At 37.9% G+C, this 13,141-nt stretch overlaps 2 protein-coding genes and 1 long non-coding RNA gene across 6 annotated transcripts in view; 1 reads left to right on the forward strand and 2 right to left on the reverse strand.

The window, feature by feature from the left end:
* The window catches only part of LOC137094600 (uncharacterized), a 305,846-nt gene that overhangs the window by 282,619 nt on the left and 10,086 nt on the right, over window positions 1-13,141 (forward strand). The window lies entirely within an intron of this gene.
* The window catches only part of hoxb3a (homeobox B3a), a 52,538-nt gene that overhangs the window by 25,124 nt on the left and 14,273 nt on the right, over window positions 1-13,141 (reverse strand). The window contains exon 1 of one of the 3 annotated variants that reach the window (XM_067460292.1): window positions 6,748-7,202. The exons of the other annotated variants lie outside the window; for them this stretch is intronic. The gene's annotated coding sequence lies outside the window, so the exon portion shown is untranslated. Of the gene's footprint in view, window positions 1-6,747; window positions 7,203-13,141 lie in introns of those variants that run through there. 3 annotated transcript variants of the gene reach the window in all.
* Window positions 471-4,559, reverse strand: hoxb4a (homeobox B4a). The gene is made up of 2 exons (XM_067460397.1): window positions 2,879-4,559; window positions 471-1,954 (listed from the first exon to the last, which is right to left on the reverse strand). Exons 1-2 carry the CDS (start codon window positions 3,300-3,302, stop codon window positions 1,638-1,640), a joined length of 741 nt encoding a protein of 246 aa, XP_067316498.1. The 5' UTR covers window positions 3,303-4,559; the 3' UTR covers window positions 471-1,637.

Genomic DNA, 13,141 nt, shown 5'->3' on the forward strand with positions numbered 1-13,141 from the left:
AGGAAGGGTTTTGTGATTTAGAATAAGATTACAAGGCGTAATGTACCAGGATTACTCGCAATGCAGCGATATAAATCACCAGTGAGATATGCAGAGATCTTCAAGACAGGCGAGTGCTACAAGGCTAACGAAAATGCACAGTGGCAAGCCAAATACAATTAAATGTGTAGCAAAACACAATAGAATATGGTATCCACCTATATAAGAAATATGCATTTAAAATAAGCTTATCTGGCTTTAAAATACACAAGAAGACATGACACATTAAGAAAGTTTATAATTTTTCGCCATTTATTAAATTTCTAGAGCTATTTACATGTAACAAAGGTAAACAGTGAAAGGTACAAGCAGAAAGAAGACAAAATACAAACATAAGAGTGGAAATTTACAATTCATCAGCGAGAAAACTGATCTTTGGAATGTAAAAAAATATATAATAAAATGTAAATTAATAAAAAGAAGGAAAGAAAGAAAGAAAGAAAGAAAGAAAGAAAGAAAGAAAGAAAGAAAGAAAGAAAGAAAGAAAGAAAGAAAGTGTGGTGTGTGCGCATGTCTATGTACCATAAAACAAACGAGGGTGGTAATGACATAAAAAAGGATAAACGAAAATATAGTGTATTTACTCATGCAATATACGCACATTTTCTCTATACAACCCTGGCCACACTTAATTTAAATTTTATTTCAACTTACAAACAAATGCTGAGATTAGCTATTGCAGATATTTGCCATTAAGTCAAAAGAACTTAATCTGATCACTTCATAAAACTAGACAAAAAATACAATTGAGGTAATTTAAATAGTACTTAGCAGTGCTCTCATTAAAATGCTTTGCGTTGTACCAGTTTTGGTTATACATATCTAGCCATTCAGCTTCATTGAACCTTTATATTATATTTAATACGACTAAAACTAATTATTAATTTGCTGTTCTTAAACTGAAATGCGCTAAACAGGCGAGTGAAACGTCCCTGTATTTGTAATGAGCGACAAATGGACCACACGCACAATAACCCTCAGTCCCATTGGCATTGCATTCGAAATGCAAATAGCAAATGCAAAATAACCTAATTGCTACAAAATACAAAACTTCATATCAGTTGAAAAACACTCGGCTAGTTATTTAAAGCCTGGGGAATAAAGGGAGTTAGAAAAGGCTTCTTGACAAAACAGAGCGACTCATTTATTAAGCACAACGCTAGACGTCGAGGTAATGGGCAGGCCTACGGTTCATCCTTTGTACCACAGAGTAAACATGACAAATGGGGCCGAGTTTGGCGTGATTAAAGATGAAACACGGATCCATCTTCACCCAATCTGAAAACTATCTGCCGCCTTCTGTGCTTGTGGAAGGGGCGAGTGAGCAGGAAAGGCGTGCGGGATAAAAATGGGAACCAGACTGGGAAGGAAACCCATCTATAGTAGCATTTGAGTTCGAGTCTTCAGTCTCTTCACCCATTTTTAGTGTTTAAAAGATGAACATGTTCTTTGCTCCTTCACCCCACAGCTTCCTCGTATTTTTCCCTGTAATTAGAGTGCAGGAGAGAGTAAGGAGACATAACGCGGGTAAAATCCGCGTTCTACACTCCATAAAATTAGATTTTATAATTGTACGTGTTTTGGGCAACAGTGGAGGGCTATAGACTTTGCGGAGGTCCGCTAGCTCGGTTCTGATTGCTGCCCAATGTCGGCCCGCCGCTTGGATTAGTGTTGGCAGAGTTGCTGCGTATTTTGGTGTTGGGAAGCTTATGGTCCTTCTTCCACTTCATGCGCCGGTTCTGAAACCAAATCTTAATCTGTCGTTCGGATAGGCATAGTGTATGGGCAATCTCCACCCTCCGTCTGCGGGTCAGATAGCGGTTGTAATGGAACTCTTTCTCCAATTCCAGGACTTGCTGCCGCGTGTAAGCTGTGCGTGAGCGCTTTGGTTCACCCCCTGAATAGTTCGGGCTCACTGTTGGGATACAGAGAGCGACACGTTACAAAAAAAAGTCACTCGCGCACACATAGCCCCATACACACTCTCATGTATGTACACTCCATTCATGTACAATTCATCACATCCGCACACACACACTAATATAGTGTAATATCTTGAAGAAAATCCGCTCGTATTTGCAAGTGTATGCGACTGTTAAAAGATAGCTACTATTATGCAAAATGGTAATAAGGTTCGGGACAGTGACATTAATTCCCAGATTTCATGGCCCAAAATAAGTCAATAATGGCAGCACAGGATACAACAATAGGAATATAGCATTTTTGTCAAAGAAATCCTCAAAGAAATATAGCCTATATTCAGCAATAACACTACAAGGGGACAGCATAATCTTTGGCTATGGGCGACCAATGTTAAACCGTGATTTTGCGTTTGGCCCCTTCTCAGCGCACACCATGGAGTATATACACTAATTATCGCTAAATAATAGTTCATAAAAAAGTCCGACTGTTTGTATTACCATTAACGTTTTATTATCGTCCTCAAACTATGAATATTTTCGCTCCCATAAGTTTTTTTTTTACTAATAATTGTGAAGTGGCAGTGTAAAGTACACATTAATCCGTCCAGTCACTTAAAATCAAATTACTAAAACATAAAACTTAACTTATGGATTACATGAGAACTCATAAACCCCTTCTCGGGAAGAAATTAGAACGAGAAAGTTGCATAGACGCCGAAAGAGCTTAAAGAAGGAGTGCAATAAAAATTTATGGAGGGTGTAATTATATTGCCCTGCAAACAGACGATCGTAAATCTCGACCAAGGGCAACTTCATAAGGGGAGCAATAGATTTAACGCCGGACATTAGACTTTCTAAAGTGGTTGAGCTGTCTGCGCACAGAAACGCACTAGTAAGAGAAGTTTAGCTGCACTTACCGATGTTTACGTGGACTTTTTTCATCCAGGGGTATACCACGGGATCTTTTCTTGAGGTGACCGTTGAAGTGTTTTGGCTAGTAGGAGTCTGACCGCAGGCAGGCGGCGGGCTTGGAGTTACCGAGTCGCAGTGATGGCTTGGTTCAGGGAGAGGGGTTGGGAGTGCGGTTGTGGGTAGAACGTGACCTCGTGGAGCGATGACCGCGGCAGGCTGCCCCGGACCCTGGCACGATGAGTAGGGTGGGTCGGCGCAGCCCGACCGCTGGTGGTAGATCGGCTCATGCTGGAACGAGGGGTCTTGCCTCTGGGCGCTGTAGTAGTCCGGAGAGTGACTGGGTAGGTAGTCGCTCTGGGAATATTCCTCGCAGGGTGGAAATTTAGGGTCCACATAGTTGGAGTTGATCAAATAGGAACTCATGGCCATTAATTTCTTTGAATTGCACACAAAATATACTAAAATTTATATGTATCCCTTTACTCGTTTTCCTGTTTCGTAGAACCCTCCTACTTTCTGTCAAGTGAACAAAGTTAAGGGTCCATGTGACATCGTCAGCCAATAGCCGTAGATCTTCGCGATTCCCGGATAAGGAAATGGGATTAGTCAGTTTAGATCGCGCTCATCAACTCACATTATGGAATAGTCCGAAATCCCTTACTTTCGCATACGTTGCCGTGCGTTTGATGAGATAGTGAGTGAATCAAAACAATAACAAGCGAAAGCAGACACAGCGAAAAGGCATGCTGGATTCTACCAGCCCCACTGAAAGTCACGCCCCCAGTCCCCCTCAGTTCATCTGAACATTTGAGAACATGACTACACCTCTAAAAAAGAACCGTTCTGATTTGGCGAACTAGAAATACTGCAAAATTTTGGCTAGTGTTCATGAAACGCGGTACCAGGGGAAAGTGATGCAAGGAAATCGCCTTGGCCAAGGTCTTAAATGCACTCGCTAATAACGGTGAGAGAATGGTCGTGGCGTGAGCAGCGTGTCAGAGATGAATCTGGGCTTGTTTAAGATCGATAGAAAATTCATCAACTAATTCAGGTTACAAAGCCTCCTAAATCACAAAGGAGACCTTCTGCATTTAAACGTAGTCTGCAGTCATTCCACTCCAAACAGCGCGTTTATCCTGTATGCCAAATCTACACACAATGAATAGTAATTTATATGCTCAATTCACTATTAACACCAGCAAATATTTCTCGTTGTTTACTGATAGTGATATTTAAACACGGCATTCAGATGGTCATAAATCAGTGCAAACCTCTATAAAACTTTTTTGCTCATTATTTAAAAATCTCGCAAAATATGTGATATCATAAAAGCCCTTAAAAATCTACACCACAGTTTACAAAATAATGTAGCAAAGAATAAAACAATTTTCGTTCCTGCTATAATATTTCACTGCCAAACAGTCGTAATATTAATAGCAATGACAAACCAAAAGATAAAAATGTCATCTTCTTTGCCCGTTGAAGTTGAATGTAGCCTATACATCAACTACATACTCCCCTAGATACGAATTTGTGACTGTGCGTCTGTTTACACAAATCCGGATCTACAGGGTATATATAGATGACAGGTATCTTCTTGACAGGTATTGAGAGAGCCTGCTCACCTTGACAGCGCCTTCCCAGTGTCAAGTTGTTGCACCTGGAACAGTCTGCCTCCAAGGATATCAGCAATCTGTCTCGCCACTTAATGGATCGGTGCTTCTTTTATAAACTTTGCTAATGGTTTGTGGTAAACATTGGAGGTTTTTTTGTTACATTTCTCCCATAGCATCTAAACACAGCTTAAGAAAGAAAATCGACCCCCCCCCCCCCCATCTATGGCCAAGAAACATTATTTACCTACCGTCGAACTCAGTCTTTGTCTCTTCAGTATATTAGCTACTGAACAGTCGAAGCGCACAACTTTGTCGTATAATGTAGCCTACTAATATTTTGTCAAAAACGTTTAAATATCTGAACGAAAACAAAATGTTAAACATTAATAAAATATATAAGATATGCAATTACAGGCTGGGACTAATACAAATATACAAATATATAACATCTATAGCCTACACGACGGTCTCAAATTTTAAAATAGGTCCTCAATCTAACACAATGCGGGTAGCTACAGGCCAAAAAGTAAATGCGACCGCGACAGATCTCAATAAAGGTCAAAGAAAGCTGAAGCAGCCACTGGAATAAAACATGTGGGTTTTATGACAGGTCAGCTCTGTTTGCTGCCGGCAAACACCAGTCAAACGGCGAATAAATAGCGAGGTGAGAGGGTATAAAACAATAAAATATGCACAGGACAATACCAATAGTTCTTTAACCCCCTGACACCAAGCAAACCTTTTATGACTTCTTAAACAAGCGTTTCTCTCCCCAAACACTCGGCCCATCATTTATTGAAAAACGCTCTGAAATAAAGAACTAAAGAACATTAGGCTATATGGAGTTTCTCTTTGTTTGGGGTATGCACCGATAATTCCAGGATGTTTTTTTTAGCTGTGCGGAAAAGGTAAGATTACCTTATTTAATTTTATTAGTAGAACGGAATATAGTGTGAAAATATAAATAAATAAAATAAAACGAAAACGAATTAATATTTCGATACTATACTTGCTATTTCAAATCATCCACATCTGATTTATTGGAGCAGCACGCAGTAGCTATGCACGTCAATAAAACATTTCGTTTACACAGCACAAAATTGTTATAGTGGTCAACGAAATTGTAATTGTTTTACGTGCCTAAATGTATAGCTAAAATGAACAAAAACCGAGACACAAAGGCTTGAAATAATTTTCGTAGTTACCGTTAAGCATTAAAAATACGAAAAAACAATCAAATTGAAATACATATTTAAATATTTATATGTGCTTTTCTTTTTATTTAATGATAGGTACAATTAAAATTCGGCAAATGTCTGTATATCAAATCTTAATCTGCAAATCTTAAATCTGGGGGGGTTTATGGTCTTTGTTCTGCTGCGGAAAAACCATAGTAGCCTAGCCTGGGCCTATTACATTATTATTAACTTGATTCCAGAGTATACACGAATTTTTTTTTGTGATTGCATCAAAATAACATCGAATAGTATCGAAATATTCTAGAACGAAGGAAAATCATTTTTCATTCACTGAGTAGCTAGAATGTGCATTAAAAAAAAAACTTGTATCATATCAAAGAAATCTGTAGCACCCCTAGCGTTTGGCAGTCAAAGCTCTAGCAATTTTTCAAATGGGCCTCTGCCATTTTCAGCTTCTTCTTTTTCAACTTGCCTGACTCTTTTCTTCTCTCTCAGTTCATTTTGATTGCTGCTTGATATTAATCGTGCCGAACTTCTTGCACTGAAGCACATTAGCATCCATGTCCAGATGAAATGAAAACGGCGAAACATTTAACCCTTAAATGACTCAGCTTTTTCGCATTTAAACTATAAATTTTTCCACATTTTAAAGATGAAAATCTATTGTAACAGCAAAGGAGAAAGTTCAGCCTTGGTGTCCACTCTAACCCTTTCACCCCCTGAAGTCCCCGACCTCGCCTTCACCCCCGTGAGCCATCTCCTTCTAAAAGCCATAGGGACCTCGAGCCATCTGCCTCATTATGGGGTTAATGTGTACACCGACAGGCATTCAAAGCCGCGGCTCAGAGACTATAGCCAAGGTAAATATTCACCATATAAAACCCACACACGCAACAGTGCAACTCCGTGGGGCTCGAATTCAAAGTCATAACTCCGTTATGATAGGAGGGGGGACCCGTACTCTCGCCACAGTGTGCGCGAGCACGTGGTCCGCCCAAGCAAACACCTGCAGAAGAGAGCACGGCGATATGCAAATGATGCGCCTTTTTCTTTACTTACTTTTTTTACTCTGAGCGTCGCACCTCTAATTTCTGTAGTCTCTCGCCCATATCTCCTCTTCTTTGCGGTACGGGGTCTTTGCAGGGGATTGTCGCAGCTCCAAATCCTTTCGTTCCGTTTTAACCGTTCCTGCGAGTCCCTCCGTCTAAACCCCCCCTCACTACTTTCTCCAAAGCCACAGGTTTAGCCCATGACCTCGCCGTGATACCTTTGTGTGCTCAACTCCCTCTCATTTCCGTGGGTCCCCTCGAGCTCATCTTTAACATCACGCGACGATAACAGACAGGTAGATATTAAAACATCCAAGAAAATCGTCAACCAACTCAAGAGCGCAGAAAAGCAAAAATAAGAAGAAGAAGAAAAAAAAAAACACCGAGCCACCAATTTCGAGTCGTATTTTCCGTTTTGACGCTTTATCTTGTTGGCAGCAAGCAGGGGCTTTCCCCAATGCACGCAGCCATCTCTGTCCTAAAACAACTAAAAATAAAATGCACGTTAGCCTCAAGCCGCTGTGAGCTCTACAATACCATTGGGCGATATAAGGCATTTTGTTGTGGACTCTCAAGTTTTCATATTAATCTCGCACTTTGGCAGTCTTTGTTAAACAGCGAGGCGTGTCACGAGTCCCAGTACATTTTAATATTTGTTAGACGCGCTGACCTCCGGTTCACCCCTTCTCTGGGTCTCTCCCACTCTAAAGTTCTATAGTAATGCATGCATAGTTTGCTCGCTCATATTGAATTGTGCCCAGGTCATTACTTTGAAGAAAAATGGCTCGAGAAAGGGGGTCATTCAAAAAGGCTTTATAACCCACAAATCAGTTCAACCATAGAGCGAGTCTTTATTTTCCTAGTTGTATTCACAACACTAAAAGAGGCGTTCAACGTGAATCTAAAATTACAAACTATATAAAACGAATGTTTATTAAACACTTTTTTAAATTCGCTGTTATGAAATTTAGAAAACGTTAAAAGATCGTTTTTTAACTTATTTAAAAAATATAGAATAATAGAAATATAGAATTTTAATTAGTATACAAAATAATTAAGATTTTAAAATGTTATTTATATAATATATATTAAGTAAATATCCTAACCTTTATTTATATAGCACCTATCACAGATACAATCACAAAGTGCTTTACAATTAAAAGTAAGGGATTTCGGACAATTGTACATAAATTAAATTATTTAAAAAACAAAAACAAAACAAAAAACTTTAAAACCACAAAAAAAGGCCTACATACAAAATTACGTAAGACGTAATATATATTTTTATATAGGCTATATAAAATACAATTTTATATATATAAAATTGACAAGCAAAATAAATGTTAAGGGGTGATAACTTATTTTTATTAGGACATAGGATATAAAATACATTAAAAAATATACAAATACGTATTTTTCTTTCTCAAAACGCCACGTGAACACAAATTATACATAATGCAGGACACAACACTGCCCAGCAACGGCACATGTTAGGATGGAATGGAAATTAATTCGGTGAACTCCAGCTGAACTCCAAATGGGACGAGTTTTCTAATATAATTATTCACCACTTACGTACGTTGTTTCTCAGAATATCAAGTCGTTCAGCATCACATCATCCTGACTCACCACCATTAGTCTAAATGTTCGTGCCAATAAATTAATATTCATGAGCAAATTATCAGTTGCCCAGTTTCTCCGCGTTTTTTAACACTAAAATACTCCAAACACGCCTTTAAAATTTAAAAAATAATAATTTATCACATAAAAATGAAACCCAAATTAGATATAATCCAAATATCCAAATAAAGATATTTTAAATAGTTGTATGGCTGTTGTTATCGTGAACATTATTTATTTCGTTAATGTTTTAGGCTAGATTTTGTATGATTATTGTTGGGATATGATGAGTTGAGTTCCCTGAGAAAGGGAAATGTTCTTCTTAAGCAAATTTCCTTTGTTTATTCGAGTTGTGGGTATAGGAACAGCAACGTGTCTACATTTTAAACATGTAAACAAAATACCGCAGGTGGTCTTCCGTTTCGAACGTGATGAATGTGATCAACAAACTAAAATGCGAAATAGCCTACAATTAGAGCCTATATAAAAAATAATGGGAATGGCATCGCTTAATTAATTTATTTCTTTCACAATCATTTTAAGAAGATATTTTATTTGCGTACACGCGTCCAGCGAACTCAGAAGGCTCAGGTAGTAAAGCTAGTTATGCTTTATATTTATGCTTTGTAAAGCTATATATATATATATATATATATATATATATATATATATATATATATATATATATATATATATATATATAGCCTATATATATATATATATATATATATATATATATATATATATATATAGTTTTAAAAATAATTTAAAAGTAGGCTATTAGCCTACTATTTATTATAAATATATTTATTATTCTGCAGTAGCCTAATCACGTAAAGATTATGAAGTAGATGCTAAACCCTGCAAGCAAGCTTTATTTGTATAGTTAAAATATCACTTTAGACAAACAATTTAAGATTTACATAATTCACATAATTTTCTCTGCACTTATTTTGTACAATATAAAGTAGCTACGAAATAAACAACTTTATAAATTGTCATATTTGTGTAGAAAACAACGTCAAAAAATAACAGCAACACCCCTCCATTTTTAAAAGGTAGGCTAATTGTCGAACTGGTTGTCATTATACTATTTTTTAAGGAGTCACGTTTCTAAAGTTCACAAAGAAATCAAATGGCCTATTTGTGTTTGACCGTCTTTCCTGTCTGCAACTAAATGCATTAAACGCAATAAAATGTAGGCTATCACTGAAAAAAATAGGAAAAGACTCAAAACATCGGGCCTTTTCGTTGATGCCCTAAACCTCACGATTCTATTGTCTCCCCACCAACCCCAACACACCCTTTAGCGGGAACGTGCTTTGTTGCAGAGCCGGTCTCCTTAGTTCTGCTCTTTCTATCATTTTTCTAATCTTTTCAAAAGAGACAGTCTGAAGCCCCTCACTCCCCCTCTTTCTCCTTCTCCCACTTTGCCATTGACATCCAGCGATTGGTCAAGCGCAGCGAGTCGACAGCCAACGACCGAGTCACGCACTACGTAAACTTTTGACCCCTGAACTTTTTAACCCCGCCAAATCTCGCGCCGTTTCTAACGAGACTGCGTTCACCTTCACTCGCTCCTCTGGATTCAGCGTAGACAGAGAGTAGAGAGCACGAGCCTCTCTTGTGCATTATAAGCCATAGCTTTATGCGGTCAGATGTAAGACAAAGCATTGGACTGGGCTGGCTCACAAAAGTAACCTTCTGGCAAAACGAGGAATAGCTTGTAGCACCGCTTAACTTATTCTGCGTAATAAGCACATATTACTTAGCACTATTCCGATCACGAAAAAGCTAGAAAACCTAGTCGGTGAAATTTACGATAGTATTACAGGCTATGTTAATCGCGTATTTCGAGACGTGTTCAAACCCTTTAGTTATTAGAACAGGGCGACAAGCAGAAACCAGCATCCTCAACCATCGTGATCTTGGTCTGAAGCGGGCTCTGCTGGCGACAAAGGAGAGCTACATCTGAAACTAATCTAACTCAAGCATAACGCAGGAGAAGAAAATACATGTAGCCTATTTTTATTGATGGAAAAAAAGGTTTTATTTAATAACTCACAAATAAGACACATAAATATATAATCGCTATATCAGATTATTTTAATAAAATAAATCATAATATGTCTATAAATAATTTTCCCTAAATTGTGCCTTGCATTCTGTTAACGTTTAGGAAACATTTTTAAAAGTGTTTTATTTATTATGATTAAACGTTTGTTCCAAATTATTTTCCTTCAGGCTACTTATGATATACGAAATCTATATCAACATATACATTTACACGTATAGCCTAGGCTGTACTAAACAATATAGGCTATTTAAACATTTGTTGTTTAATTTACGTGAGTTGGATGAGTTAAGTATATGTACTTTTTTCCAAACATTTGAACAAAATAAATTATTTTATCTTTAGTCTTATCTCTCACTGTAAGTCTAAGAATTATTCACGTATAGCTATGCCTGTTTATATTTACCCTAACACTTTATTATCATAAATAATACATATATAATTTGATATAAAATATATATAGTCCAACTTTTATCAGAATTTTTATTATTTTTTCTATTAGCCTATCTAATTATTTTTAAAACGGGTCGTATGAATAATCCAATATAATCAAGCCGTGGTTTAGTGGTTACCCCAGGCGTGCGGGCGGCGCGAGTTCAAATCCTGCTTGCCAGTCCTGTTCACCTTTGTTCTTCCTGTTCTCTCTGTAAGAAAGTGCCAAAAATCTCAATAACACATGCAGAAAACACCACACGTTAAATGTTTGTTTGTTGGCTTGCTCATCAGAGACCGAATAGGCTACAGCTGTTAAAGCAAAAATAAAACAGTGGCATAAAACATTCTCAATCAAGAACCTCCTTTTTTTTTAGAACAAGAATCGCATAATTTCGTTTTATGCACCCGTGGTATTGTTTTGCGCTTGCGCCTTCGCAACAGCGCCCGTCTGCTGACCCCTGGATGATCCCGTCCCTATGCATTATGGATGAGATATGCTCGCAGATTGCCCCTATCAATATGCAAAACGCATTAGTCTTAAAATTGCTATTTAAACGTTCGAAATTGCTGCGTCTAACGTAGTAGAGGGCTTATAGAAATCATAGAAATTGATATTTAGTTCCAGATGCTCAATGGACAGAGAATGCTGGCAACTTCATAGTGAAATGCCCTGTTAAATAATTTCTCTGAACCTCGTTGCATCAATAAAAATACTGTAATGCAAACAGTCGTATATGTCTGTGGGCTAACCTTTAAAACCACATTCATAGACTGTATAGTCTTTGATCCCCTGAGTTTGTCAAAACGTATCACACACACCCTGCAAATATTTCTGTGACGCACAAACACACCTAGAATTAACGCCCAGTCGCCTTAGTGACTCGTCTCACATCACATATAAACACTCAAGGGATATTGGTATTCCTCTTTTTGCATTGTCTTATATTTGCATTGTATGCTATAAGTATGGACTTTATGATTGTGGTTGACCTCGATTGCGGTTGTATAGACGGGCGCTTGTCTAGAGGAATGCGCGCATTTTTGCTTGCAGGCCGGAGCCCTCCCCACTCATATCATTAAAAAGGAAGCTGATGAAAAATTAAACGGTAGCCCTCGACTTATGCTCACGACCACAATTTCGCCTTCCTGTTTACGGCCTGAAACTTCCTAACTCGGACATACCCACACACACACACACACACACACACACACACACACACACACACACACACACACACACACACACACACACACACACACACACACACACACACACACACACACACACACACACTCTCTCTCTCTCTCTCTCTCTCTCTCTCTCTCTCTCTCTCTCTCTCTCTCTCTCTCTCTCTCTCTCTCTCTCTCTCTCTCTCTCTCTCGTGTACGCGCTCTCTCCCGCCCTCCTTCTTTCTCACACACAAAAATGCCAAATGGAGGGCTATAAAATCTGTAACACTCATTGAAAGTAGGCTGTAAAACACCCTGGAAGCTTAACATTTATTATTTTGGAGGTAATGTTGATGTTTAATACAGAGGAGCCGGAAAGCAAACAAGTATTTGATAAGCAAAATAAGCAAAAGTATTTGCGTTTTGTATAATTTACAATGTGTTTAATAAAGGTTAATATCTAGCAAATAGCCAAAAGCCAGTGTGTCCAATACGGTATTGTATTTACATGATTTTTCAGTGCCGTTTGTAATGCAATAATATACATGTTAACTGTTTATGGGAAGGCTATTTTTAGTAATTCAATTGCTCGTGTTATTATCCATTTAAGAATTGAAATGAATAAATAATATTAGGTAATTGTTGAGTTTCGCGTTCTTTATAATCCTATAAAAGTTGCACGCTCTGTAGTCACTGTAAACGTTGGTAGATATAACAATAAATAGCAGCAGCATAGTCTTGGTTTCTTTGTTTTTAGAAATAAAAACGTAGCAAAAGGTCATACGCGCTGCCTTGGGTGCAATGATATACAGACTCAAACTGTATACTTGAGTTGAACTCGAGGTGACCTGAGGCGACAAAAGTGTTCTGAAACAATGTATTCAGAAATACTGTAGGACTCTCTATTTTATCATAGCTATTTGTCTGTTATAAACATATAGATAGATCATAGTCTAATCAAATACTTTGCTCTAGTTGTACAGCAACTATGTTCTTTACTTGCTTCCTCCCTGAAAAATACAGGGGCGGGGAAGGAACAAAGCTTTACTTGTAGAACCTTAGGGAGGCATATTGTCATATTGTGTGTGTGTGTGTGTGTGTGTGT

The sequence above is a fragment of the Pseudorasbora parva genome, chromosome 2, assembly GCF_024679245.1.
Source record: "Pseudorasbora parva isolate DD20220531a chromosome 2, ASM2467924v1, whole genome shotgun sequence".
Classification (NCBI taxonomy): domain Eukaryota; kingdom Metazoa; phylum Chordata; class Actinopteri; order Cypriniformes; family Gobionidae; genus Pseudorasbora; species Pseudorasbora parva.

What these genes read in the sequence shown, in the direction of transcription:
- hoxb4a (XM_067460397.1), bottom strand. Translation starts at nt 3,302, where the DNA reads ATGGCCATGAGTTCCTATTTGATCAACTCCAACTATGTGGACCCTAAA. An exon ending in AAAAGTCCACGTAAACATCG is followed by an intron (nt 1,955 to 2,878) that starts GTAAGTGCAGCT and finishes GTATCCCAACAG; the next exon opens with TGAGCCCGAACTATTCAGGG.